A 23,170-nucleotide genomic window follows, 5' to 3' on the forward strand; every position below is an offset into this window, starting at 1 on the left:
TAAACTGCAATAATGTAGTTTGTTAAACTAGCGTTGTTAAATCATCAATCCTTATTAAGCTAAGTGAAACCTGAATAAACATCATTACAATATATGATTACAGTCACTAAATGATAAAAAGCTTAATAATTTCGCCAAATTTGCTTGAACAATGTGTGCGTAGCAGCAGCAAAGTAATATAATAAAGCAACTATTCAGTATGTAGTTGTGAAAAATTGCTTAATAAATGATTATAAAATAGGCAAATGTTTCTTGGCTATAGCTTTCGACAAATCAACTTCATGATTTAGCAAACCAAGTCTAAATAAAAATGACTTGGCCACATGCTGGGTTGTTCCGAATACCGGTTCACTGGTGGAAGTGGCCATTATATTGACGAATCTGAATTCGCAGATGAGTTTCTGTCAAGCCTGCAGCTGGAAGAGTCGATGTAGGAATTTATTACATATAAACTCTCTAACTTACTCACCCACTCTTTCTTTCACTAACTCATACATTTTCTCATTATCGCACATACAGAAAACTTTGCTTTCCATCCCAAACTATAAAATCGTATTTCTTCACGTAGCTCTATTTGGCACATGTCACTTGAGTCATCATAAGGTCCATTAGCATAGTCTTGAGTGAGGATATACGTCCTCTACATTCGGTACAATCTATACGCAAGAACGGTCATCTACAGCAATATACTTAGCACATAATTGGTCACCCTCGCTACTATCAGTGGGACTGTTAGGCGTAGAAATTCACCAAAAACCACGTATTTCTAGGCATAACAGTCCCACTTTGTATTTCGTTGCTAAATTTACTTTAATCCCATAATACAAACTCTTGACTCTAATAAACACGCTATTCTTTATACTATTGTAATGATTTTAAATCAATTCCACACACCTGGTCAATACGAGGCCTAAATGTGTTAAAATCTTCAAACGCGTTTTTCTCGATTGCATGTTTTGGAACATGGGACAATTAATGCGTGTAACGGCAGTTTAGTACTTGTTAATTGTTTTTGCGAAATTTTGTGTTTAATCCAATCCCATCCATATCAGTGATTTATCTATAACGGTTGGGAGGCTGTACAATTCAATGATTTCGGGCGCGTTGCTGCCCATCTTAAGGACAATTTCCGAGGCGCTCAAGAAATCACAAAATAAGGTTTATTTTTTATGTTCAATATATTTTTATGTTACGACCAGAGTAGTATAAAAAACGTTTGTTCCTTTTTCCACGACTTCAAATGTATTGCAACCAGAGGCCACGTGTTGCGAGTTGTTAAGATAGTGCAGGTATCTAGGCGAATGAAAGATAGATACAGCATTACGATGAACACCTGAATCGGTGGATCGAAGAGACCTGTTCAAAGGCGCTGTTTCTTTTTGTTAGCCCACTCGATAGCATGCTTCCGCTTGATGTGCGAATACATCGTAGTTCTAAGCTGGTAGCGTTGTTTACAGAACTCGCATGTGTACAACATTTCACCCGTATGCACCGTTCGATGTTCCTAAAAAAATGAATGAATCTTCCATATTGCTTACAGATCAAAAATACATCAGCACGTTACCCTTAAAGATATTAGTTCTTTGAATTTACTACCACAAAATTCGCACTCGTGCTTCTTTTCCACATGCTTTGCTTTCTTATGACATTGGAGCGCAAAAAAAGAAGGATACTCTTTCTCACAGATGTCACACTTTCGCACCTGAAATGGCGCTTCATCCTTATTCTTATGTATCGTATTGATATGCCGACGCCTGTTGAATCTGGTTGCAAAAGGCTTGCCACAGTATTCACAACTGAAATGTACAGCATTGCCATGACTTTTGATATGGCTTATGAGACGGCTACGCGTGCTAAACTTCTCTTTGCAACAGGTTACATATACCTGATCACTGCAGTGCGCTGTTTGAAAATGGTGACGCAGTTCCGTAAAAGTTGGTTTTGTTGCATTGCATTGAAAGCATGTTAAGGTAAAGTACTCGCTTAGATATTGATCCTCTTTTGCTGCAACTTCTGAATCGAGTTCGTCATCGGTTAGAATTGCGCGGTTTTCCTCTTCAACTTCCACTTGTCCTGTGCTTCCCGTTTGTTCCTGCTGTCCTTGAACAAGAGTTGAAGATGTTGATTCTGCGTCCGGTAGATTTTCATCCATGTGTTTGAACAGTTTGTGTTGAGTTAGAGTTTCTTGGCTCTTGTAACGCTTCTCACATAGATCGCATTGGAAGGCATCAGGATTAAGGTGCAACTTGATGTGGTTTACGATATCGCCTCGTTTTGCAAATTTCTTGTTGCAGCACATCACATATGCATCGTTTTGACCATGCTTTAAGCGAAAATGATTACGCAATTTTGCGAAAGTCAACGTAGTGGCACTACAGAGTACGCAAGCTATATTGAAATGCTCGTTGAGAAACTTGTCGTGCCCGCTCAACGTTTCACTTATACTTGATGTTGAACAATCTGATATCTGTGACTCCGTTTGAGTTGTTTCTGTGTTTAGAGTCGCCAAATTTGAATTCATAGAAGATAGTTGAGAACTGAGCAAAGGTTCGTTTGAATCAATATTTTCCGGAAAATCTTCGGTCTCTTCATCACTATCCAATTCAGTTTTGATATCTATACTCGCCAACTCAATGTTTGATGACATACCAATGTTTGTTTCTTTGTTATCGCTTTGGATGTTTTTGATATTAAAAGATTTGTCAAGTTCCTCATAACTGTCCGCTTCGATTTTGATGCTTTCAACGTCGAATTTGTATTTTTTGGGTAATGGGGTTTGCTTGCCAAGTTCTCTCAATAAGTTTTCCTGGTTTAGTCGAACCTTTTCTGAGTATTGATAGAAGTCGCTGATTGTGTACGAACACATTTGGCAAACCTCTGAAGTGATACCGTCTTGCGAAGGGATCTGTATGTGAAAGAGAAAAAAAAAACATCAAAATATAGATACTTGAAACTCAATTTAATTTTCAATAGTAAATTGTTTGTTTATCAATAGTTTTACTATTGAAACAGTAAATTGACTTTTGGATTAATCTGATGAATATATGATCATATTCTTGTAACTATTGCATAGTATTTAGCTGGTTCGGATTATCTCAAGTTCGTCGAAAATGAATGGAGCTCAAAACCTACTATGGAAAAGAGAGGATTGAGATTCGGAGTTAGTCAGTCCGGAGACTACACTTGAAGCCAGGACAAAAATCATGAGTCAACAAGGACTGTTAAATACTTGTAATTCAAGGACTCCAATGACTACTGATTACTTAACAAAATTTCTAGTTTGATTTGTTTTTGCTGCTAGTACAAAGCCTCTTTTTTGGCTCATCCGAACAGAAACCAATTATAAATCATATCCCTACCCTTTTGAAGAGGAAAATCTCAAAACACACTCCACATGTCGAATTGAAGATGTGTTCATCTAATTCTGTATACGTATGGACCAATGCACGAGTTCACTAATTTGACGTTTGAGCGGTGCCGAATTCACTCGTTGCCATGGTCACGTAAATAACACGGCACCGCTCAAACGTCAGATAGTGAACTCGTGCATAGGTCCATGGACCGATGCACGAGTTCACTAATCTGACGTTTGAACGGTGCCGTATTCACTCAGGGTGTCGACTCAATTTTGAAAATAAAATTCCCTGACTTTCCCTGACCTTCCAGTCCTTTTCCAGAAAAAAAAAATCCAGACCATGCAGATTTGTTTGTTTTGTTATTTTTTTTATCGTATGAATAAACTGAGCAAAAGCTTTTACTTTACTTAAATACACCTGTCAGATATTTTTCGTGGGCATTTCTTCAAGATGATATGATAAAACTGAGCACTTGAGTATTTACTTTTCAAACTTAACAATTCGAATGAATAAAGCGGTAAAAGTTGAGTATAAGCTCAATAAGCCCTGGAAAATTTTGAGTCACCTATTGACCATGCTCATTTGAAAACTTCAAGTACAACATATATATTTAAAATTGTAAAAAGGATGAACTCGTATACTGAACTACCTCAGATATAATTTCACAAATATCTGGCAAAAACAAAAATTTTTGTCATCTTCCCCTTTTTTTGGTTATACCATTTTTGCATATAAGACGCAAAACTATTAAGATTATCCACCATGTTTTTGGTAGAAGGACTTCCTTCCTGAATTTTGACTATTTCTTCTTTTTCCAGGTAAAATTCCAGCCATTACCAAAGAACTTTCTTAGAGAATCGTTTCACGGAACTGAATATAGATTTATCAGAAATTCCTTTTTTAATTCTCAATCGTATTTTTCCGAGTATTCCTTCAGGAATTTTTCTAATATTTCCCCCAGAAACTCCTTAACTTTTTTTGGTGAAATAATCTAATTTTTGTGCAAAGTAACGAACCCAGAGAAGTTTTTTATTGCTAGTGTGACAAAGGAAGAGCCTTTTACAAATCAAAACGATTGTCAGCCATTAAGAATATTGCATTCACTAAATTTCTCGATAGTGTTCATGTTGCCCGATAACTTATCCAACCAATTTTGTATTTGATTTTTCTGACATTTGATGTGATTATCATCACCATGTATGAAAGCAGCACGTCGTACTTATGGGGACGGGCCTGATGTAGTGGTTAGAATACATGCCTCTCACGCCGAGGATCTGGGATCGCATCCCATCCCCGAGATAGTCATTTATGAAATTAAACAGCTATAGTACCGACTTCCTTCGGAAGGAAAGTAAGGCCGTTGGTCCCTAGATGGAATAGCCTAGGGCTAAAAATCTCGTTAATAAAGAAAAAAAAAAAAACGCGGTATTGATATAAAATTTGAAAACTAGCTGAGGGTAATTGGATTTTTTTTCCTTTTTCTGAAATAAGCATTCGGTTAATGTGTTCATTATGATTTTTTAGGAATATTTCAGGAAAATTTAAAAAGATTTTTTTTTCAGGAATCGCAAACAAATGTTTTGTGAAATGTATTAATCATTTCATAGAATACTTTCTATAAATTTTCAAGATGATTTGTTACAGATTATTTATTTTAACTAATTTTTTAGAATTCCGATATGATTCTTTTCCCGAAGAAATCATCGAGATATTTTTGACAGAATGCATTCTGAAATTGAGTAACGCGCTAATAATAAGTTTTCTGATGTTCCTCTTGTCGTGCCTCATGCAAAACTCGGAGCAACTCCTCAAAGAATTGTCAATAAGTATCTCCAAGTAATCTCACAAACTGTCAAGGGATTATCGAGCAGATTCCTTCAAACCCATTTCCGCAAATTTTTCTGAAGGATTTTCTGAAATTCCGAACGAAATTTTATCGAGGAATATTATGATCTTCAGAATATCTGCGTACCTTCCTGAGTTTAATCTTAGTAAAACAAACTGGACATATTTGTAAGTGAGCTCCTGATAAAAATCCTGACGTAACGCTTGAACTGCGTTAGGTTTTTGTTGCTGATTGCTCGGAATCATGATTCAAATGCCAAAAATGCTGAGTCGCGCAACCGTTTATGATCGACAAAATAAAAAATAAATAAAATATAGCATACACTGAGATTCGAGCCAAGAACCTTCCGATTGAAAGACACGTACTCTACCACTGAACCACTTCTTAAATTAGATGTGATCGATACCAAAGAGTTGAAGCAAAGTGCACTGCTTAGTGTTTTCACCCTGGATGTTACGCTTATAAAGAATCATGATTATGACTCCAGGAATTATGATTTGTGATCCTGATGATGTTATGACCTAATCCATTTATGAATTTCATGATTTGTAAATCTTGATTGGGGATCAGATTTTTATCCTTGTAAAGAGCAGTTTGCGGCATTATCTTAATATAAACTGTTTCCAGAAAAAAAAACCTGATAAACAAAAAGAAAATATCCTGTCCTGCGGAATTATGCTCTTGAAAATGAGAACCCTCATAGTTTTTTTTCTCTATTTATCGTTTCACCAGTTTTACTAAGATATTTGAGAAAAGACTGACATGATTTGATGGAGTGAAGCTAGGCAACGGGTTAATCTAGGCAACTTTAGAACTAAATATTTTTTGTGAAATCTACGCCAACTTCGAAGAGCACTGTTTATGCTGTTGATGCTTTTCATTTTAGTTAGTTTTGAAGATACTTTTCATCTTAGAAAATTTGGGATTTGTAGGATAAGTAGTAATGTACAGTTTACTCTACTATGCATAAGCGCGTTTTCTCAATGATGTACCGCATTTTTATCCATTAATCGTATTAAATGGAGACATCAACTTGTGCGATGTTGTAGTATTTATATTTTCCCTGACCTCTAGTGAAATTCCCTGACTTTCCAGGTCAAAAATTGAATTCCCTGACATTCCCTGACTTTCCAGGTTTTTCCAGGTAGTCGACACCCTGTCACTAGTTGCCATGGTCACATAAATAACACGGCACCGCTCAAACGTCAACGGGTGAACTCGTGCATTGGTCCATTGAACAACCTAATTCATTCTCAGCTTCATCGGTCCACTAAATATTCACTAAATTTACATTTGTGAAGTTTTGAACATCAAAATCTTCATTGTTAGAATGACACAACATATAGAAAAAAATGCACGGTCTCCCATATTCCATACTAATAGTTTCAGTTTTGATAGGTCTTAAAGACCAATTTTTATTTTCAATCTGTTTTAAAACCGTGATAAAAACTGAAAAGCTACTTGTCGTGTTATCTTAAAATAAAAAAAACAAATTCACAGAATCGGATTTGAAAAACAATAAAGAATGATCAATTTAGCTCGTATTATGAGGACCTCTGTTATGTACTCACCGCAAAGCTGAAAACCTTCGTCATCTGTTCTCGCAGTTCAGGGTTTTCAATCGAGGAGAAACTTTTAGCAAACAGTTCCAAACACAATCGACACCTGCCGGTGCATGTCGCCGTTGTCATTTTGAGGTGCTAATAAAATTAATTCTTTCAATATCATAAAACCTAAGAAATTTAAAATAAATTAGCCGAGTTGACTTTAAACTATTAAAATCGATTTGCTTTCATTGAATGTAAACATTAACCAACATTTGAAAAGGGCTTATTGTTTCGTATGTTTAGGCCTTTTCGATTGACGCTTCTGTGCTTGCATGCAACTTAGGAATCGTCCATAAACCACCGCATTGATTATCACCACACGCAAAAAAATTGTGCGGTAAAAACTACCATTTTAGGGGGTTAACTTAAGCGCTCGCACCGGCAATTTTCAGCAGACCAGAAATGCGCTTGATTTTACCATGTATGTAGTCGAAATCAGATTGTTGTAAATTATTTTTGTCAAATGTACCAGTAATGTGGTGGGCTGTACCGTAAACATGGTAAATTGGTCTGAAATTCCATGGTAGTTTCAAGAATGGGCGTAGTCAGCTAAAATAGTAAGTTTTACCACAGAATTTTTTCCCGATCACTCTGAGAAGTAATCATGTTCAAGTCATTATCAAAAACATATAGCTTTTTTCCATAATGCTTTTCACATAACTCTTATTTACAAATCGTATAGATAGAGTTCATTATGAAAATCACATACATTTCAAGTATAAAGACGATGGATATGGAATCCAATAGAAGTTGGCATCATAGACAAAATCATATACATTTCGTCCGAAACTAATATAGATAATAATTGATTCTTTATTAAAACTGAAATGGTTTTCAAATGGCATTTACTACCAGATTATTTGAATTAAATTTTCAAAAATAAAAATACTTTCAGGTACTACATTTTAAAATTATTTATTTAAGATAATATTAGAATAACCGAAAAAGATTTATTCGTTGACATAGTTTGAGAAGAACTTCTTCAGTCTTCAATTTTTTTATCATCCGGGTATTTGGATCCACTACCCTGCAAAGCCATCTCACAGTAGCTACTGGAACTTGAACAAAAGGGATTTTTGTTCTCTGTAGATATGTATCTGTAGATATCGTCAAGCAGAAGTATGGAATAAGAAGCTAAATTATTCAACGAGAAGTGAATAATGGTTCCTGCTGGATTCTAAGATATATACATAAAACTATATAATTATTGAAAAAATGTTATTTATTCGCTTACCTTTAAAAACTTGCAAGAATTCATCGTAAATCCACAGACAAACAGACGTCACACTCTCATCATTGTCCATCGACCACCTTTTTAACGGTCGATTCAAAAATAGGTAGGTGGCCAATCCGCCACCCGCAGCGCTCACATCGTTTTTGTTCGCGTTTGACGTTTGCACACTACCGCCATCTGTTGGCCCGTCGGCCAAATACAATAATTTTAGCATTGGGCGCACATGTCCTTGTGACTATGATTTTGATCGAGATTTGTTCTAAGTGTTACGTCTGTTTGTCTGTGGTAAATCCTTAATCTGCTAGCAAAATGAATGCAGTGGCCGCCATCGTGTCACTAAATATAAACACAGATTTTTTTCACAATACAAAATCATATAGGGGAACTTACGTATTGTCGGCAGCCTAAGCAGCTGAACTTTTAAGAAGGCAATTTTACGCAACAATGGAGCACAATAATTAGCAGGAGACACCTGAACTACACTTGAGCACTCTTCGTTTATTGATTGTTATACATAAAACACTATTTTGTTCTCTTAATCTTCTATTTTTCCTCACCGAAGTCACGAGGCACTTGTTCTTTTATCGGCAATGCAATTACTATTGTCGGCAACAAAAATGTTCACTTCGGCAATCCAAAACTGCGCAAAAACTAGTTTATGTATTGGTAACATTTCGTATTTATTGACAATTCCTGAAATTAAACGTCACTCATTATGTTCTACTCGTTGAAAGGGCCAATGCAGAAAAATACAGACTACACTGAGAAAAGAATTGCAGTTAGAAATAAAATAGCGGAGATTCAAATTGAATACACAACGCCACTAAATTTATGCAGACTAAGGCGCCGTCCATATATTACGTAACGCTCTAGGGGGAGTTGAACGTTGCGGCTCAAACACATTTTTTTATGCAAAGACCGTTGCGGAGGGGGAATGGTCGAAAATTGTACATTTTAACGTTATGTCATAAATGGACACTGCCTAATTTCATTTTCATTTATTTTATCGAATAAATTTTGTATTCAATCTCACTATGGCAGCATTTCGGCTTTAAAAATTGCCATGTCATGGTCATAAACTTGCAGCAGGTGCGAATCCAACCTAGAAGTTGCAGCGTGACGTCATGGTTAATTGATTCATAATATTGTGCTCTGCAAGAAAAATCCACGGAACGCGATTATCGGATTACTTGAATTTCAGAGTTGCGTTTGAATGAGTTACATGCATGCTCCTATTTGCTACTCGCACATGCGCTACAGTCTATTTAGGGTGCGGCTTATTTTTCAAAAGTTCTCAAAACCAAAAATTCGTGTACTCTTTTGAATTCGAATCATATTAGTAGAGAAACCTCGAAGTTTGAGCCAAAAATATTAAAATTTAGAGATGCAAGCGTCTTGGAGGTGAATTTTCAAGTTATAAAAAATGGCCTTCAGTGAAGTCACCATAACTTCGGTAATTTCAGCACCATTACCTTAAAAAAATTTTTTTTTTGAAAACTTTGTAGAACATCAAATTTGTGTGAAATCAAAACTAGTTTCAATAAAAAGTAGTTGACTCCAATTTTTTTTATTTTACTGAAAAAATATCTTTGTTTGACCATAACTTCATGAATACTCAACCGATTCCAAATCTTTTTGCATGGTTTTGAAGCTTATTTAATTGTGTTCAAACTTTGCATACACCGCATTTTACTGTTTTGACCAAGTTATTCAACATTTTAATTTTTATCAGTTAAACAATATTCCTAAAGCTTAAACTGGTTTTCCTTATTTGTTAAACCTTTGAAAAGGACTTGGCAACATTTTTTAAATAATTTTGAAACAATGATGTATTTGCACATGTTAAAAAATTACACTATTCAACTTGTAATTCAAACAAAATGCTTTAGAAACATAAGTTTTATATGAAACATGTAATATTCGGCAAAAAAACTTAAATAATCCAAAGAAATTCGATTTTTGTTAGTTTTTTGTTACAAAACTAAGCAAGGTCCTTGGTTCAATTCCAGGTTGCCGCGAAAACTATTTTTGTTTTCAAATTTCGGTTCCATGACGTAAATTTATGAATTTCAATCCAATTTCTTCCTATGTTTATCGATAGTTCGTTTTCCTGAGTGTAGTTTGTTTGGCCCAATGTCACCTTCTCGAAGGGGTGAGTTTGGGCCAATTTTCAAATGATTCCTATTTAAAGGAAAATAATCAGATTTCAATTATGTGTTCAGCATTTGCAACGTATTCTCATATTTAACCGAACATATCAAGTCAAATTGCGAAAGTTATTTAAAAATAAATGAGAACTTACACATTTTTGGCCAAATCTCACCCCCAACGATGGTACTTGCATAGTTGTTTTCATTTTTTTTAATGTCAAGAATTTCACCGTGAATTGAACTATTCACTGACAAGCTGAATGGCTCGATATGGTTTTGGTCTGTAAAGGTTGCTGCTCTTGAACGCTCTATCACCAAGTTATTACCGAGAGAATGAATGGTATTACAGTCCAACCTCTTTTTACGACCGTTTTTTTTTACCGACGGTTCGTTTTACGACCACTTTTTAACGACCGAAATTCAGATTAACAACCGTTTTTATAAATGACCAATATCTTACAAAGTATTCAAAATAGAGGATCATGATGTTCAGCAAATTTGTTCAGTGGTTCAAGGGCTAGCACCACCATCACTGAATTGCGGAATTCTACCACTAGGTGATGCTAGTGAGTATGAAACATTTGTTTAGCGGTTATCTTAGGATTCTGGCCACTTAGAAATATGGCGCCTTCTGCAAAGTTGTTCAGTAGCTCAAGGACTATCATTATAAAAGCTATGAGATTCAAAATTTTACCACCAGGAAGCGCTAGTGAGCATCAAACTTTTGTTTTGCGGATATATCAGGATCCTGGCCACTCAGAAAGATGGCGCCTTCGGCAAAGTTGTTCGTTAGCTCAAGTACTATCATTATAAAAGCTATGAGATTCAAAATTTTGCCACCAGGCGGCACAAGTGAGCATGAAACTTTTGTTTTGCGGATATATCAGGATCCTGACTACCTAGAAAGATGGCGTCTTCGATAAACTTGCTGAGAAGCTCAACTTTGCCCAAGACGCCATTTCTATGTAGTCAGGATCCCGCAAAACAAAAGTTTCATGCTCACTAGCGCCGCCAGGAGGCAAAAATTTGAATCGCATAGCTTTTATAATGATAGCGCTTGAGCTTCTGACTAACTTTGCCGAAGGCGCCATCTTTCTAAGTGGCCAGGATCGTGAGACATCCGCAAAACAAAAAAAATCGTGCTTACTAGCGCTGCCTGGTGGGAAAAACCTTATATCTTTTGACAAAAATAATGATAGCCCTTGACAAAATTTTGAATCGTATAGCTTTTATAATGATAGCGCTTGAGCTTCTGAACAACTTCGCCGAAGGCGTTATTTTTCTAAGTGGTCAGGATGCTGAGATATCCGCAAAACAAAAATTCTACGCTCACTAGCGCCGCCTGGTGGCCAAATCTCGAATCTCTTGGCCAGAATAATGATAGTCTTTGAGCTACTGAATAACTTTGCCGACGACGCCATCTTTCTAAATGGTCAGGATCCTGAGATATCCGCAAAACAAAAATTCTACGCTCACTAGCGCCGCCTGGTGGCAAAATTTTGAATCTCATAGCTTTAACTATGATAGCGCTTCAGTTAATGAACAACTTAGCCAAAGACGCCATCTTTCTAAGTGGTCAGGATCCTGAGATATCCGCAAAACAAAAGTTGCATGCACACTTGTACTGCCGGTGACGCAATTTCACTTAAGCAGTGTTGCCAGATACGACCAAATTTTGAACCCTTCATGAAAAACTGGATTACAGTTGAAGAGTATTGCTATGTTGCTAAGCATTCTATTTTTCTGTTCCGCTCAAGTTTTATGGTTTTATCAAGCCACATGAACATTTGTGATTCGGCCGACTGTATAGCACGCAACACTTCCTTCAACTTTGGTCAACATTCGGTACCGTCATCTTTGAAATTTTTTGGTATTTGCATATCACACCCCCATAAAATTGGCTCTTTTGATAACAATCGAGCAGTGTTGCCATCTATTACCAAAATATGAAAACTTGAACGGCCATTTTGGAAAGTTCTCAACCCATGTTTCAACTTTGCCGAATATCCCGAATCAGTATTTCCGCATATAGACGTTGCATTTTTCAAAAACATAATTATTACCCAGATTTTTTTTTTACGACCCCCCGATAACGGTCGTAAAAAGAGGTTGGGGTGTATTAAACAAAATCCGATTGCGATGTCCCAGGATTTAATTTTGGTTTTGTTTTTGAATATCACTCTCCGAATATGGTTCGATCACCTAATTCGGATCAAAATCCAAACCTTGCCAATAATTTTTAAGGTTCATATTCTTCTCAGTGTATGAGAAAATCAGAATAGACCCTTTTTAAATCTACTCACTTTTGATTTGACACAATTGGGTCCTAAAATGTTTAATGAAATCTTGTTTTTATTTAATGACACGAAAGAGCATGTTACTGCAACTATTTTAGCAATTTTTCCCGCTCAAATAACGGCTACATCATATTTAAACTTTAATTTAAAAATTGGGTCCATAAATGAACCTTGACATTTTTGATCATGTTTGACGTTCGCTTAATCGACAAAAACACCACAGGGCATTTAGTTTTAACACTGGGGTTGTTCCTATCTGACATTTTGGAAGGGACACGGAAAGCAAAATACACCCAAAATTTGAGTTTAAACTAAGGAGTGAGACAAAATCTAAAAAAAAAAATTTTTGAACTTAAACAAAAGAAAAACATTAAAAAATTGAGTAAACATGTGTTTTTAGCCTAAACTTAAGCGTTTGGCATTTAAATTGGGACAGGCCTTTAGGACCCTATTACATCATCCACTGATTGCCTGTAGAACAACAGGAGTGTTGCCAAAATAGTTAACCTATTAAAAGACGTATATTTTATAGGTTTCTCAGTATTTTGAAGTTTATGCGCTACAAGCTTCAAATAAGGAAGGCATTGAAAGACTCAATTATTACCCATGCATGCTTTGTTGCATAATTCCAATAAATTAATTAGTTGTGTTCGATCTTTTCTGTGAATTTAAATCGTGAATAATAATTACACCGCAATTGAATATGGTTTTCTGGCAACCTGGTGCAGTAATAAAAAGTGATTGCCGAGGAAAACAAAGTTCATTAATTTTTACTTATGATTTGAAGCATAAAAATTAAGTTTTTTCGAGTGCTTTATAGCCCAATCAAAAGTTTAATTGTGCATAAGTGATCGGTGCGTAGATTTTGTGAAAAAATTGGCATTGGAGCGGAGAATTGGACCTTTCGAAGTGGTGAGTTTTTCCTAAGCTGTTCTTGTGTTGTTCTGTTCGGCAGCTCACGAATGACGATGATTTCGTAAGCATTTATTTCATTTAATCATAAAACCCATGTTATATAATATTTTCGTCAAGAATGTGATTTATATGGAAGATTATAGTTCAAGGAACATGTTGAGTACATTGAAGGTAACCCTTGTTCCGTAGATAAATTCTAACAAGGCCGATAAGTTAGTGTTGCCGAAAATACCCTCAGGGTGCCGAAGCCATCATTTACCCGGAACTTACGTATTGTCGGCAGCCTAAGCAGCTGAACTTTTAAGAAGGCAATTTTACGCAACAATGGAGCACAATAATTAGCAGGAGACACCTGAACTACACTTGAGCACTCTTCGTTTATTGATTGTTATACATAAAACACTATTTTGTTCTCTTAATCTTCTATTTTTCCTCACCGAAGTCACGAGGCACTTGTTCTTTTATCGGCAATGCAATAGACCATTTCCGTCAAAAAATTTTATTTGCTCATGAGCTTTCTTTCAATTTACTCGACAAACTTCCCTAAGGAACCCATATGGTTTGTAGCCCCTAACTATTGAAAAACAATGAAAAACTGGCGGCACGACAGTTCGCCCCACGGTCCTTTACATTTTATTTCTCTCCAATATTTATCAGGCCCCTTTTTCCCCTATGATTTTATCTCCACGTTGTGGTGAATTTTGATCAGCTGTTCCTCCGTGGTCTCCACTCAAGCTTCTGGATTTACTTCCATGATTGAAATTTACTCAGGTGGCGCAGATCATTGATGCGTGACATTAGTTCTTTTTTTCACTCTTTCGTTATTCTTATGCAGAGCAAATAGTGACGTCAGTCGGCAAATAAAAGAAAGAAATAGTGACATGCTTCAGTGATTTGCATCACCTAAGTAAATTTAGAACATTGGTCTCATCTTTGTTGATCTTTGGGTTTGGATGCACTACTTGTTCCTTTTTTGGTAATGGTGATGACTGCAAACAGCTGCAAACCCCATATCCGTCCCGGAAACGACCTATCTATCTTAACAGGTTCCATCATCGGAACCTTAAAGTTAATTGCGTGCGCAAACATATTTCCCCGTTTTATTTTCAAGACCCCAAACAAGTGACACCATCAGGAAGAGAGCGAAGGCAGACATCGTGACGGAACTCTTAACGAACAGATTAAAAACAAGGGTGGAACTGGCGGCTCTTTATTGCTACCCCGACGTGTCGCTGGTTCTAAAATGTAAACAACCATACAAAATAACGACCAAACAATGGTGACGGCGTAATCAATTTTCTCGCAAACATCTTTTTTGGGAATTTAGCAGAATTTTCTGATTAAATTACCAACAGCGCACTGCAGTAGCACGTAGCAAATAACTGCTGGCAAACATTTTATTTCAAGCGCATTGATTACCTGTAATTATGCGAAGAATGATTTTCACTTTTCCGCGTTAAGCCTTAAAACTGGTTCTGGACTTAGGTTGGCGGCTTTTCAATTTTACTCCCAGTTGACAGCCGCCCTCCACCCTTGATTAAAAATCCCCTTCTTATCTTCGTAGGAAGTTGCCGTGGTGCTCAACCTGAAAGGGTTCATTCAAATATTACGTAACGCAAAATTTGCCAATTTTGTACCCCCTCCCTCCCCCACGTAACAGCTTTTGTATGGGGATTTTTAAATTTTTGTATGGAACGTAACACTAGGTAAGACCCCCTCCCTCCCCCTGTTGCGTTACGTAATATTTGAACAATCCCAAATGGTCCCTACTCTATCCTGGGTATGCGGTCATTGGAAAATTGGCGACGAAAAATTTCACTGTGTGGCAGCATATCGTCTTTTAAGCTATTTGAACCCTATTTAAAATCCGGAACATGTCCGCTTTCGAGATTGCAAGAGCTGTTCGATTAATATATTATTTGATTCGGATTCCACCCCGGCTTCCATGGACATCCAGGAATACAAATGATATGCTCCCGCGCAGTGAAATCTTCGTGCCAGTTTGCCTCCGGCCACAAAACCACAAGAGAGCAGGAACCTATCGCGGATCATCCGGCGCACCACGGCAGATTCACGCAATGAGGTGAATTGGTTATTTGGAATGGGATTTCAAAGATGAAGATCAAATTTGTTCTGCTGCAACGACGGCCATTTTTCGTGGAGTACTTGTGATTTCGGTGGCTGAGCGCATAGAAGTAGCACGCTTAACCAGATTCACGCATCGCATGTGTTTTTGTGATCTACAGAATATAAGGCAACGAATGCAAAAATGTCTGAGGAAGTGAAAAATCTGTGCATTTCGCACTTCTTCGCACTCAGCCTATACGTATGTTGGCTATTGGCTACATGCAGATCGCTGAAAATGGATTATTTGTGATGGAACTGTCAGTCATCTTCAACGTGGCAGCAAACAGTTAACCGTTTGCAAGATGAGGAGTATTCGGGGATTTTTTACATCGAAAAGCTGAAAAATGGTCGCAAATGCGATATATTTTTCCCCATTTGCTTCCGCTTTAATTATTTAAATAGACAAAAACCTGAAAAACTTGCTTTTATAATCAAGAGAAAAGTGGAAGCAAATTCCGCATATTGAGCGTTTTTGTGCACCGGTACTCATTTTTGAGCGGAACAAGTTTAGCGTGAGGTTGATAAGCAACAAACCAACGAGCGAGTCAATTTTGTTGTTGCTGGATTTGACATTTTGTTGTGTCTACAAACATTCAATGCAGGGATGTTGTAAGTTTTGGCCAAATCTCCACTTTCTATACCCACAGGGTTGAAACAACTGTGCCGCACGACAAAATTCACCTCAAATTCCTGAATTTTCAAAAAATTGTAAGAAAATCAGGAGTGCATATAAAAAATATCTGAAAGCGTCAATAATCATAAAAAATAATCGCCTTTCGAAGAAAAATATAAAAATTGGGGGTTAGGTCTGACGGAAATGGTCTATTGCATTATCTTTTGACAGATACGCGCATTTCGACTACCACTTGTAGCCCTCTTCAGTCGTAAGTAAGTGGATACGAGTAACTACCACTGAAAAAGGCTACAAGTGGTTGTCTTTCAAAACATAATGCAATTAGGTCGGAATTAAAAGCTACAATACTCAATCCACTTTTAGATTGTCTTTCTTAGGGGGGATTGCAATATTCAAATCTTTTTTTTTGTAAGACTCGGTGGAGCGATTGCATTCTTATGGCGGGTAGTGTACATTCCGTCCAATAGTAAAAATGTAAGAGGCTTGTTATGTCCAATAGTAAAAATGTATAAGGCTTGTTTATATTAAATGTTTCATAACAGATATCAAAAATTAAGTTTCTGCTTGTTGATATTGAATTTGATCTAAATTTAACAGATGCTCACTTAAGGATTTCGGAGGGGATATTGTTGTAAAAACATAATAAATTACGCGTCCATGCTTTAACAAAAATGTGAAATATGCTTCAGTGAAGTGAAATATAAATTGTAAATATTTAGCTTTGAAATAAGGCCATAGTTGTTAAAATTGCGTAAGCAGGTTAAAACCGACCACTGTTGATGGGGTAAGACCTCCACCCCTAATTTATACCAAATAAAATGTCTTAACCATTTTGAAAGTTGTATCTACGTTGTGTATTACTATTCGAGTAAAATGAGATCAATGTTGTTAAAAATACAAACCAAATACGCATATTTTTTCAAAATATGGGTGTTTCAAGGTGATAATAAGTATATATCAAAGTTTTTTGAGTTAATTAACCCTAAAAATAGTACAACACCCCGTTAAGCAATGTTAAAAATTACAAATACACCACCTGTGATATTTTTTGATCATGCCTAAGGCTGCAAAGAACGACATGCTGCGTCGAAAAAGGATTTACCTATTGATTCTTGATTTTGACATATGAATTGAATTGCTTAGGCAAGCGGTCTTACTTCGTCTTCCCCTTTATTGGCACATTACTGGAAAACTTCAAAGCCGTTTTTTTTCAAAAGTAGGTTTCTGTCACTACCCCACTTAGATTGTAGCACCCTTAGGAAAAAAGCATGAATTTTCGACCCATTCATACGGTTTTAGCCTATTTTGTATGAAAATCCGAAAATTGGAACAGAATTCTTGTAGATCGAAAATTAGTGCTTTTCCCCTAGTTGTGGAAATTGTCCAGTAGGTATCATACAAAATTTCATAAACATATCCTTGTTTAGTGTTTCAAATTTATGCTTACTAATCCTGGGCTATTATATCTGAGCGGGAGTTGAACAAACATATAATAATTCGTTTCTCATTTATTTTTGCAAATAAGATTTTTAAATTCGAAACATTTGATAAAGCATATACATCGTCGATCTGTACAACTTTGAAATGTGTCTAGGTACCGCCAAATCCTCCTTGGTTGTTTGATGAACTATCTTCTCCCCTACTTCGGGTGCTGCCTTTTCATGTGAACTTTGAAGTTACGCGCCAACACCCATCGATTGCAGATTTCACAGATAGTGTGTGGATGTTTAGATTTGCTGTGCGTCATGTCGAAATGTCGTTCCATTAACCACTTTTTCTGGTACTCCTTGCCGCAGTGTGGGCAACAGAAACGCTTGGCTTCTTTCGTCTTGTTCTGTTCCATCGTGTGACCTTCTTTGATGTGGTTTATGAGATAACTTCGCGTGCTGAACATTTCTTCACAACAAGTTACGTATACGTTGTAACTATTGTGTTCCGTGCGAAAGTGGTCACGTAACATTTGGAAAGTCGGTGTAATCACATCGCAGAGATAGCATTTTAGGATGAAGTGATCGCTAATGAACTGGTCTTCTACTTCTGTTCTTGTTGGTTTCCTGCGTTTAGTGGGCACCGTTTTCTTGGGCTGTTGCTCCTGTTCAACATTAACGTGACAGCTCTTAATATGGCTTATAAGGTGGCTGCGTGTTCCAAATCTTTCGTTACAGCATGTCACATATACATTATAACTACGATGAGTAAGGCGAAAATGGGTACGCAGCGTATCGAAAGTTGGTTTTGTTACATTACAGAAATGACACCTCAGAACAAAGTGCTTGCCTATAAACAGATTTTGTTCTGCTCTCACTTTCAGTAGTTCTTCACTTGCCTCATTGTTAGTAGGATTGGAGTGGCTTTCTATATGACTTATAAGATGACCACGAGTGCCGAATTTTTCTCCACAGCATGTCACATACACGTTATAACTGTTATGTACCGTTCGAAAATGCTCTCGGAGCATTTGAAATGTAGGTTCCTCCATATTGCATAGATGGCAGGTCAAGATGAAATTTTCCCTTAGAAATTGATCCTCTTTCTCCCGTTTAGTTTTCACCTCCAATAGTCGAACGAAGCTTTGCGACTGAATATCGTTTGAATCATCACCTCCCGAGATGTTTGTGTGTTCCTCTGTCATTGGCTCTTCAGTCTCACCACTATTTGATTCGATTTTAACGTTTACACTTTCAAACTCGTGAATCGATTGACGATCTTCCGTCATTAATTCGTGTTCATCACCAAAATGCGGTTCGATTTTAATGTCTTCGGAATCGATGTTACTATGAAACAATGGTTCTGGCTTAATTCGCATCTTTATAAGGATTTCTTGGTTTTGTCGTACTTTTTCCGAATACTGGTAAAACTCAGAAATAGTGTGAGCACAAATTTGACACACACTTGAGTTGAACTCTTCTTCGAATATAATCTGGAAACAAAAATAGAAGAAAAAAAAACATTAGGAAATGCTTAACACTTAAATTATAATTAAATTATAAAGTATAATACCAGGCGGGCAGAAGGCAGCGCGATGTAACTCGACCCAAGCCCGAGGATGGAAAACAGCGCGCTTCGACGGCGAAGTATTCACTGAAGCCCTGAGGCGCGAACGAAACACTCTGGACCTAAACGGTGAAGAGCTAGTTGCTGTGATATCACGAACGTGTGATGCTTCCATGCCGAGAAAAGCCCCTCCTAGAGAGAACAGGCCGCCAGTGTATTGGTGGTGCGAATCAATTGCAAATCTTCGAGCAATCTGCCTTCGGGCTAGACGAAGAATGCAACGCGCACGCACAGAAGCACAAAGAGAGGAACGCGGTGCAGCATTCAGAGAGGCAAAGTTGGCTCTCAAAAAGGAAATCAAGAGTCGAAAACGGGCATGCTTTGAAAGTCTATGCGAGAGTGCCAATTCTAGTCCATGGGGTGACGCCTACAGAGTGGTAATGGCTAAGACCAAAGGAGCCATAGCACCCCAAGAGAAATCGCCCGAGTTGCTGCGATCGATAATCGATGTACTCTTCCCGCACCATCCCATAAGCCCATGGCCCCCAGCGCCGTATGCGGCAGATGAAGGAGAAGAAGTGGCGAGAGTGACGAACGAAGAGCTGGCAGAAGTCGTGAAATCATTCGCGTCAAACAAGGCACCGGGACCCGATGGTATCCCGAATGTTGCCTTAAAAGCGGCAGTGAACACGGATCCGGACATGTTCAGAACCACGATGCAACGCTGCATTGATCAAGGAATCTTCCCGGATGTATGGAAACGACAGAAATTGGTGCTACTACCAAAGGCGGGGAAACCACCAGGTGACCCGTCGGCGTATAGACCTATCTGTCTACTAGATACGACGGGCAAGTTATTGGAGAGGTTGATTCTCAACAGACTAGTACCGTATACGGAGAGTGCGGACGGCCTGTCCAACAACCAGTTTGGATTCAGAAAAGGTAAATCTACTCTGGACGCCATCCAGTCGGTCGTTCAAACAGCTGAGGTGGCAATCGAGCATAAAAGGAGCGGCATCCGTTACTGCGCGGTTGTCACTCTGGATGTGAAGAATGCGTTCAACAGCGCAAGCTGGGAAGCAATAGCACACGCGCTTCACCGCCTCAAGGTACCGGTGCAGTTGTGTAAGCTTCTAGAAAGCTATTTTGATGGTAGGATTCTACTGTATGACACAGAGGAGGGGCAGAAAAGCGTTTGAATTACCGCGGGAGTACTTCAAGGTTCAATCCTGGGCCCGCTGTTATGGAATGCGATGTACGATGACGTACTGAGGCTGCCCCTTCCGACGGGTGTTAAGATTGTTGGCTTCGCCGACGATATCACCCTAGTGGTCTATGGTGAATCGATGGAGGAAGTAGAGTTGACAGCAGCGCACTTTATTTCCCTGGTTGAGGAGTGGATGAAGTCTAGGAAACTAGGACTGGCCCGTCACAAGACTGAGGTGGTGGTGGTCAACAACCGCAGGTCCGAGCAACGGGCGCTTATCTCGGTAGGTGATTGCACCATAGAGTCCAAGCGATCCCTTAGGCATCTTGGGGTAATGATCGATGACAAGCTGAGCTTCGCTAGCCACGTTGAATATGCCTGTAAAAGGGCATCTACGGCTATAGCGGCGCTTTCGAGGATGATGTCTAACAGCTCTGCTGTAATTGCCAGCAAACGCAAGCTGCTGGCAAGCGTGGCGCTATCCATACTAAGGTATGGAGGACCAATCTGGTCAAAAGCGCTTAGAACGAACAGAAACCTAAAGCGGTTGGAAAGCACGTACAGGATAATGTGCTTAAGAGTAGCAAGTGCATACCGGACGGTATCTAAAGAGGCCGTGTGCATCATAGCCGGGATGACGCCCATCGGGCTCATCATCAAGGAAGATGTTCAATGCTTCAACCAAAGGGGTACCAGAGGAGTCCGCGACACGTGTAAAGAGGAAACGCTCAGAAGCTGGCAGCAGGAATGGGATAACTCCACTAAGGGTAGATGGACCCATCGACTAATACCAAATGTGTCAGATTGGTATGGTAGAAGCCATGGGGAAGTGAACTTCCACCTGACGCAGTTTCTGTCAGGACATGGTTGCTATAGACAGTACCTGCATAGGTTCGGGCACTCAGAATCTCCTGCGTGCCCCAATTGTGCTGGTGTAGAGGAAACAGCGGAGCATGTCGTGTTCGATTGCCCCCGTTTCATTGTTGTGAGAGGTCGCATGCTCACTACATGCGGAGGGGACACGTCCCCCGACAATATTATAGAGAGAATGTGTGCGGATGCCGAGTGCTGGAATGCAGTAACCACGGCTGTCACTCACATTATGTTAGAATTGCAACGTCTATGGCGCGCCGACCAAGAGTTGGCTGCAGAGGATTAGCCCTGCCGAGGCTGGTCCCTTGTAACATTGTTTAAGTCGGCTAGGAGAAGCAGTTTGCCTAGGCTACTTCTGCTACACGTGTTGTGCTATATGCACTGGTCCCTTCCCGAAGAAATACCGTAAGGTGGTTCCGGGGAGATGAGGGTCTGAGTCCAAGGGTCATGTCGATGCACTGTTCACCACTTGAGCAATTCTAAATGAATTGCTCATGCACAGTGCATAGGCTGGTTTTAGCGGGTCGTCGTTGGTGCGTCATCCCCGCATTCCCTGAGTTATCTTCTCAGGGGATCTGTTTGCAGATTTCCCCCTTGTAAAAAAACAAAAAAAAAACACTTAAATTATTTGGAAATCGACGTCGGAAAACGGATTGCCGAAAATCCAACTGTTCGGTAAATATTTGTCAAATATCGGTATTTTTTACCGAGGTATCGGGAATTTTATAAGAGTCTCAGTTGCATGCACCGAGAACTCGGTAAAAAATAGATTACAGATATTTCTGTAAAAGAATCTTGAATGACAATTTACTAGTATCTTAAGTAAACATGCTGCTGAAGTTGAGATTTATGCATATAAACGGTATACATAAAGCTAGCATTACTGTATAATTACAATTCATCTGTGTTTAAATTGGTAAAGGGCTCTTAAGTAAACATGCTGCTGAAGTTGAGATTTATGCATATAAACGGTATACATAAAGCTAGCATTACTGTATAATTACAATTCATGTGTGTTTAAATTGGTAAAGGGCTCCTCTAGAACCATATATTGATGTTGTAATTTATAACATTAACTTGACACCTTTTCCGCATCTAAACTGCAGTTTTTCAATTTATACATAAAATTGATTTAAAAAACTAAATATTTCTAACTAACCATAGAACAAATAAAATAGTTTAAAATCTGCATTAGCCATCTATAAACTAGCAAACATGGAATATCTGTGATGCAAACGAGTCAGCATCCTTGAAAGATTTGATCAAATTCGCCCTGGTACTCCAAAATGTTTATACATAGTTGAACATATCAAAGAGCTTAAGCTCTTATTTAATAAAAGCATACGCAAATGAGAAATATCACGTTTGTGTTGTTAATATATCTGATTCAGAGAATTTGTTTATATAGTATAATCATATTCGCTGATCAGCTTATGACGTTCAAACTCACCTGAAAGCTAAACACCTTCTCCATCTGTTCTTTTAGTTGAGGGTTTCCAATCCAGGTGTAATCACCCGCCAACGATGCCAAACATAAACGACATATTTCGGTGGATACCGCAGTGGTCATTCTGAAGCTATGTTTGCCCAAATTCTCTCAATAATCACGATTTAAACATCTGGTTCGTAAAATATAAACAGTTGCTGCTCTAAACATTGGATTTTTATGTACTTTGTTGTGAACACTACTCTCAATAATATTATAATGCCAAAAATTTCGTAAAAAAAAATGTCATTTAATGACATCTCGGTACAAGGCCTTTGCTGCTTGTATGCAAGCAACAGTACATACACGATAAAAAAAAGTTTAATTTTGATGATCTTACCATCCTCGATGATTTTTCGCAGAAATGGCAAAAACGCATACAATGGTGATCATTGGTTAAAGGAATCTATGATCAATTCCGTATTAATGGGAAGTATGCACTTC

The 23,170-nt window shown here is 38.1% G+C and overlaps 2 protein-coding genes across 2 annotated transcripts; both read right to left on the reverse strand.

Annotated features, from left to right (window-relative positions):
* Positions 1-1,159: 1,159 nt before the first annotated feature.
* LOC5578174 (gastrula zinc finger protein XlCGF26.1) lies at positions 1,160-7,010 on the reverse strand. The gene is made up of 3 exons (XM_001663695.2): positions 6,774-7,010; positions 1,565-2,905; positions 1,160-1,504 (listed from the first exon to the last, which is right to left on the reverse strand). The coding sequence occupies exons 1-3, from the start codon at positions 6,891-6,893 to the stop codon at positions 1,361-1,363; spliced, it is 1,605 nt and encodes a 534-aa protein (XP_001663745.2). The 5' UTR covers positions 6,894-7,010; the 3' UTR covers positions 1,160-1,360.
* A 10,646-nt stretch (positions 7,011-17,656) lies between these two features.
* On the reverse strand, positions 17,657-22,948 carry LOC110675420 (transcription factor grauzone-like). Its single transcript, XM_021840385.1, has 2 exons — positions 22,691-22,948; positions 17,657-19,086 (listed from the first exon to the last, which is right to left on the reverse strand). The coding sequence occupies exons 1-2, from the start codon at positions 22,808-22,810 to the stop codon at positions 17,806-17,808; spliced, it is 1,401 nt and encodes a 466-aa protein (XP_021696077.1). The 5' UTR covers positions 22,811-22,948; the 3' UTR covers positions 17,657-17,805.
* Positions 22,949-23,170: the final 222 nt, after the last annotated feature.

The sequence above is a fragment of the Aedes aegypti genome, chromosome 2 (assembly GCF_002204515.2).
Source record: "Aedes aegypti strain LVP_AGWG chromosome 2, AaegL5.0 Primary Assembly, whole genome shotgun sequence".
Lineage (NCBI taxonomy): Eukaryota > Metazoa > Arthropoda > Insecta > Diptera > Culicidae > Aedes > Aedes aegypti.

Excerpts from the sequence above, each read along its gene's own strand:
- LOC5578174 (XM_001663695.2), bottom strand. The coding sequence starts at position 6,893 with ATGACAACGGCGACATGCACCGGCAGGTGTCGATTGTGTTTGGAACTG. Across the intron at positions 2,906-6,773 it reads CGAAGGTTTTCAGCTTTGCG|ATCCCTTCGCAAGACGGTAT; the intron begins GTGAGTACATAA and ends TTTCACATACAG. Across the intron at positions 1,505-1,564 it reads AAGAACTAATATCTTTAAGG|GAACATCGAACGGTGCATAC; the intron begins GTAACGTGCTGA and ends TCATTTTTTTAG.
- LOC110675420 (XM_021840385.1), bottom strand. The coding sequence starts at position 22,810 with ATGACCACTGCGGTATCCACCGAAATATGTCGTTTATGTTTGGCATCG. Across the intron at positions 19,087-22,690 it reads AGAAGGTGTTTAGCTTTCAG|ATTATATTCGAAGAAGAGTT; the intron begins GTGAGTTTGAAC and ends TTTTGTTTCCAG.